The sequence below is a fragment of the Anolis sagrei genome, chromosome 6, assembly GCF_037176765.1.
Source record: "Anolis sagrei isolate rAnoSag1 chromosome 6, rAnoSag1.mat, whole genome shotgun sequence".
In the NCBI taxonomy this organism is placed as follows: Eukaryota; Metazoa; Chordata; class Lepidosauria; order Squamata; family Dactyloidae; genus Anolis; species Anolis sagrei.
Window position 1 is genome coordinate 123,967,819 of NC_090026.1, and position 6,417 is coordinate 123,974,235.

General features: G+C 40.1%; 1 protein-coding gene across 1 annotated transcript in view; it reads left to right on the forward strand.

The window, feature by feature from the left end:
• The window catches only part of WDR48 (WD repeat domain 48), a 29,566-nt gene extending 25,183 nt beyond the window's left edge, over positions 1 to 4,383 (forward strand). The window contains exon 19 of the mRNA XM_060782625.2: positions 2,140 to 4,383. Within this exon, the coding sequence (XP_060638608.1) occupies positions 2,140 to 2,235 (96 nt within the window). The 3' untranslated portion in view covers positions 2,236 to 4,383. The remainder of the gene's footprint in view (positions 1 to 2,139) is intronic.
• Positions 4,384 to 6,417: the final 2,034 nt, after the last annotated feature.

The following is a 6,417-nucleotide window of genomic DNA, read 5'->3' on the forward strand; positions in this document are numbered from 1 at the left end:
AATGTGGCCGATATGGAAAAAGGCTTTCTTTAGACATAACATTTTCAAAACTTGTGGAGCCTTGGGAAAAGATGTTCCAGCAAAACACAAATTCCAATATATGTATAATGATCCGGCAACACTTTTAATTTGGTTAGAAAATGCTAAGGGATGTAATAATTTGGCAAAGGGGTAAAGCTGGGAGGTGGGGAATGGAATACATATTTTGTCTCCTGCATTTTGAGAAATGGCAAATGTATGCAAACAAAAGCAGCTTAGCTTTTTTTTTTCCCTCAGCAACTGCTTGATTTCCTAGCAGTGAAGATTATCCACTGCTTCAGGATGAAAATAGCACATCACAAGGGACATGGCATAATTTCCTTTGCAAAATCCACCAGTCATATGTCACCTGATTCTTCTTTTTTAAAAAAGAACTTTGCTGTGGCCATATTTTTTGCAATTTTTGCAGGCTTTGGTATATGCTAGTGTTAGGAGTGAAAGATATGTGTGCTTGAGACTGGAGCAGATGGATGTTTCCTTCATACGTTTCTTATTGGAACTCAGCCATTTTTGCACAAACTTGAAGTCCACATCAAGAACTTAGATAGGCAGATGAGTTAGTTGGCAGGGGAAAGTCCTTTCCCCATTGGCCTCTTTATTTCCCTTTCTTCCTTTCTCTTCTCCTATCACCTTTCTTGAGACTTCTCAGGGGGACACCTTTTCTGAGCACATGGCAAGCCCCTGAGGCCTCCTTTTCTTCTTTTTCTGTGAACATGGAGAAAGACAAGATGTCTGCTGTGAATGAGTTATTTATTTATTTGTTTACTGTATTTATACCCCACCCTTCTCAACCTCGTAGGGGACTCAGGACAGCTTACATATACAGGCAACAATTAGATGCCAAAAATACGCATAATAAAACATAAGCATTAAAACAGTCATTTAAAGAATATAAAACCTTAAAGCCAATTATTTAAAATCACATAATCCAATATCGTAGTCCGCAGCCATTCCAGTTTGTTGTTGCACCATTTCAACTTCCTTTATTTTAGTGATAGATTACTCAATTGAATGTTTGGTCAAACATCCATGTTTTTAGCCTTTTCCTAAAGGTCAGGAGGGAGGGGGCTGTTCTAATTCCACTCAGGAGGGAGTTCCATAGCCAAAGGGCCACCACTGAGAAGGCCCTGTCTCTCATCCCCACCAACTGCGCCTGTGAAGGAGGCAGGATCAAGAGCAGGACGTATAATCACCAGTGATTTCCTATTAACTCGCTAGCCGTCCCCTGCCACGTGTTGCTGTGGCCCAATCTGTGTATATGTGTGTGTATATTTTTGTGTATATGTATATATATATATGTGATTTTGCACATGTGTTGTAATGAATTTTTATTGTTTGGTTTTTTAAGTCTCTTCCGCGGTGTTTTTCAGTGTTTTATGAGTGATGGTCACTTGTTGGCCTGATAGGTGTGTTGTGTCTAAATTTGGTGTCAATTCGTCCAGTGGTTTTTGAGTTATGTTAATCCCAAAAACATTGTCTAAGTGTCCACCCAACCCTTCTAGTGTTTTCTGTTTGTCATCGGAGTCCTGTATGCCACGTTTGGTTCAGTTCCATCATTGGTGGAGTTCAGAATGCTCTTTGATTGTAGGTGAACTATAAATCCCAGCAACTACAACTCCCAAATGACAAAATCAATTTTTTTTTGAGTGAAAGACATACATTGGGTTGTTAGGTGTATGCAGTCTAAATTTGGTGTCAATTCGTCCAGTGGTTTTTGAGTTATGTTAATCCCACAAATGAACATTACATTTTTATTTATATAGATTTTCCAAAAAAAAAAAAAAACATTGTCTAAGTCGTTCCATGTTCATTTTTTCTTGGGTTCCACATTCATCCATTACGCTGCGTTTCCAAAGGCTTGTTCAAAGAGCCAGGTTTTTACTTTTTTTCGGAATGTCGGGGGAGGGGGCAAAAATGTCGTAACTAATAATAAATGATAAATAAATAAATATATGCATCCTGGTAGTGCCTTTGTAAGCCGCCCGAGTCCCTTTGGGGAGGTGTTGGTGGGATATAAATAAAGTTTATTATTTAGTTTATTATGAGAAATCAAAGCTGAGATATGAGCTTGACCCCTCTCCCCCGTTGGTTTTGTGACAGGTTTTGGATCCAAACATGGACCTTCGAACTGTCAAGCATTTCATCTGGAAGAGCGGTGGCGACCTGACCCTCCATTACCGCCAGAAATCCACGTGAGCCAAGTCCTGGGCCCAACCGGTTCTTCACTTACTTGAGCTTCCTGTCCTTGCTCCAGCTGTAGAAAGCCCACTGAAAACCCTAAGATAGATCTGATCCTTCTAATGCCTCAGTGCGGACAGAGTCTACTTGAATTGAAGTGACTAATAAATCTGTAATATAGACAAATCTGTTAATGACCTAAACTAAAGTCTGTCCTTACCGAGGTACAAGTGAGAGTGACGTGAGAAACCCTTGGGTGATCCCTGGCGTGAGGTGTACAGAGACCAGCCGAGCCGCTGCAGATATCTGTGAGGTTCTTATTTCAGTTTTTATTTCCAAGGTTGTCATACATTCATCTGCCGAAGCTTGGTATGGAAACCCTTTCTCAGCCCTGCTGCTAACTTGTTCACAGTGTAAACAAACAAACAAAAACCTGCATGTACTGTACTTTGTTAATACATTCCACGTAGTAAATTTCGGCCACTTCTCAAGACAAATCTACTTAAGAGAGGAAAGAACCGTTGTAGAATTGAGTAGAACAGAGACCCCAGTGTAAGTCCAGGGGGTTGACTTGCTTAGGCTTGCTTTATGACTGCCTTTCAGCTGTGATCTTATAAGAAACCATTTTTGGTACTTGGAGTTTAAAGAAATCAGTAGATTGTGTGATTACAGGGTCAGTACAATGGTGCAGCGCATCATGATGGAGTATTTCAAATTAACTAGAATTTTTAAAGTGTAACTTCTGTAGTCCATTCTGTCTCTCGAGATGGCACGCTGGTCATAATTCCACTTAACTGTGCTCTGTTTTGACATTTTTGCAAACTGTAGAAACTTTGCAGTGAATACTGTAGTCATGATAGCAAAAAAAAAAAAAAAAAAGGATTTGCAGGTTTTCCTCCAGTGGTTTTTTATATGCATTTTTTTGGATATTTCTGTTGTCGTAAGTTGTATACAGCTTGATTTTTCTTTTCCACTGTTTCTAAAAAAAAACATTTTACAGCTTTTACATATTTTCATTATAGTCTTGTAGAATCTAACTTATTGTATCCTGGAGGGAGGGAGGGAACATTTCAGTGTCTGGGCAAAGAAAAGCTGTCTTTGGTTTAGAAGTTTGAACTGGAACACACCAACCCTGATGGCAAAATAAAATGGTTTTTATTTGACAGAGAAGCACAAGTGACTTTTCAAGAGGAAGTGAAATAAAAGTGTGCTTCCCTTCCCCAAAATTGAGCATCCTCACCTTCCTTTATGGTGGCTGTCAGTTTGCAAATGCAGCCAACGTGACATAGGGAGAAAAGATGAAGTAGTAACTCAGATATTGGCTTTGCAGCATGGAAGTTGCTTCAGTAACTTACATTACACTGAGCACCATAAAGTAGGAAGGTATCTGGGCACCTGACGTACCAGTTGGCAATGCCAGTGTGTCCAGAAATGGAAATAGTGCCAACCATGCCAGAGAAAAACACCCAAAGGTGCTGGAGAAGACTACTCCCAAAATAGCCTTCTGAACCTTTAAACTCATTGGGGTTTTTTTTCAGGGTTTCCTTCCTGTTTTCACTGACCATGGTTAAAGAAGTAAGATGGCAACACTTTTTGGTTAAGTTTCCTCTTGGGTGTTGTTTTTTTGGCTTCGTATACTAAGGAACTGTACAGAACCTTATGGGATTCCTATTCCCCATTATCACAGTGACTACCATGTTGCAAATGTAACATTTGGATTGGTCCTCTTTTATCTGCCTGTGCTCCAGATGAGATGCCACTGCTTAAACTGGTTCAGACTGGCGATCGCATGCACCTTTCCCCCTCTTTGGTATCATTCATTATGTAAATTCCGTTTGTGCTCCCTTGCACATTTAGTGAAGTTGGTGAATTCATTGGTTCAACGGAAATGTAAATTGTTCTGAATTGTATTCCTCAATCGACCCCTGATTCTGGCTTCCGTGCTCTCCTTCATGTCGCCACTGAAAACAACTTTTAATCCTTCCCATTCTCCTCCTTTTCTTTATTTTTGATTTATTTTAAAATCAGCCAAGAGTTTAACCTTGATTTTCTACAGTCCACGTAATGTCGTTTCAAGAAAGATTGACTGAGGGCCTGCAATGCCAAAAGGACAAATATGTATTTCACAGTTGTATAGAAATAAAAAAAAAACTTTAGGTAACATTTCCAAGCCGGTTTGGTTTTTTTTCTTCGTAAAGAAAATATATGATGTGGTGGCAAAAAAAGCCAATGGGATTTTGGCCTGCATCAATAGGAGCATAGTGTCTAGGTCCAGGGAAGTAATGCTACCCCTCTATTCTGCTTTGGTTAGACCACACCTGGAATATTGTGTCCAATTCTGGGCACCACAATTCAAGAGAGATATTGACAAGCTGGAATGTGTCCAGAGGAGGGCGACTAAAATGATTAAGGGTCTGCAGAACAAGCCCTATGAGGAGCGGCTTAAGGAGCTGGGTATGTTTAGCCTGAAGAAGAGAAGGCTGAGAGGAGATATGATAGCCATGTATAAATATGTGAGAGGAAGCCACAGGGAGGAGGGAGCAAGCTTGTTTTCTGCTTCCTTGGAGACTAGGACATGGAACAATGGCTTTAAACTACAAGAGAGGAGATTCCATCTGAACATGAGGAAGAACTTCCTGACTGTTCAGCAGTGGAACTCTCTGCCCTGGAGTGTGGTGGAGGCTCCTTCTTTGGAAGCTTTTAAACAGAGGCTGGATGGCCATCTGTCAGGGGTGATTTGAATGCAATATTCCTGCTTCTTGGCAGGGGGTTGGACTGGATGGCCCATGAGGTCTCTTCCAACTCTATGATTCTATGTAGTCTTAATATTTGGACAGAACATTTAAGATGTCAAATACGAAAGGTTATATATAGTAGCATGGTTTGGATAGAAAAGTTGGACATTTTCGTATTTGACTGTTGTGAAAACCTGAGTGCATTTATGTTATGGATTTGTGTGTAGACTATACTGCGGTATTGGCAATGTATATGACCTTATTTCAGCAAAGAGTCACAAACTGGAACACTTATCAGGCTTCACTACCAGAGCCAGTGGGGTGCATGCTGGGAGTTACCGTCCAATAAGAAATCAGAAGTTGTCCAGACTTGTTCTTCCATTCATTCCACCTTAACATAGAATGCAGAATTTGGATCTGTTTTCTTTTGATGATGGTTCTGTGGAGCACATGATGCATGGAGAACATTGCTTCAATTCCTTTCTGACATTCTGGAGTTTTTCCAGTCAACATAGGAAAAAAGGAAAAAAGATATGGCCCAGTTTAAAGCAGCTTCCTGCCAGCAACAGGAGTTATTTTGAAGTTGCTCCAGGCAATCTTTGCTGTCCTGCCTACCTTCTGAATTAGGCAGAACTGCTAAGGATGGGTACGCTTATGTGTATTGTATCCATCTCCCTTTCTGATTTGCCTTCAAACTGTTTTTGACCTAAGGTGACCCTGCCCCAGGGTTTTCTAGGCAAGTTTTAGAAGAGTTACATTTCCTTCCTCTGAAGCTGAGAAAGTGGTTTGCCCAAGGCCATCCAGCAGGTTTTATAGCCATCTGTCAGGGGTGCTTTGAATGCAATTTTCCTGCTTCTTGGCAGGGCGTTGGACTGGATGGACCACAAGGTCTCTTCCAACTCTGTGATTCTATGGAATTATTCGAACTGAGTCGTTGTCCAATGCTGAAATCACTAGCTGTGCTGTCATGTATATAGGCAGGCTAATACAATATACTCCGCTATGTACAAAGTTCATATACCTTTCATACTTCCAGTCTTTTCTCTTTACTTTCTTCTCAAGAACTTTTAACTATGGAATGTAAAGAATGATTCTTTACTCGGGATATGTTATGCTTAAAGCTAAGATAGACTGAAGTGCCATTTTTTTTGGAAAATGGGATTGCAGTAAGCCCCTTTACTGCATTAAAATGAAGTTCCTTTTAATGCTGTGTATGTTTACGTTTTATCCTATTCTAGGATTACATAGACTTTATGAAAATATTGGTGGTGCTAAGTGTGATGCTTTGTGCTTTGAGAGTTGCTTTTCAACTTGAAATATGCACCCCTATTAGTTTCCTTTTCAAATAATTTCCACTCCAATGACATCTCATTTTTTTTTTCATTTTTGGATTTTGTATCTTTTACCAAGTCCACCAATATTCCTATTTGTGTATGGTACAATTTTGAATACAGAGAACGAGCAC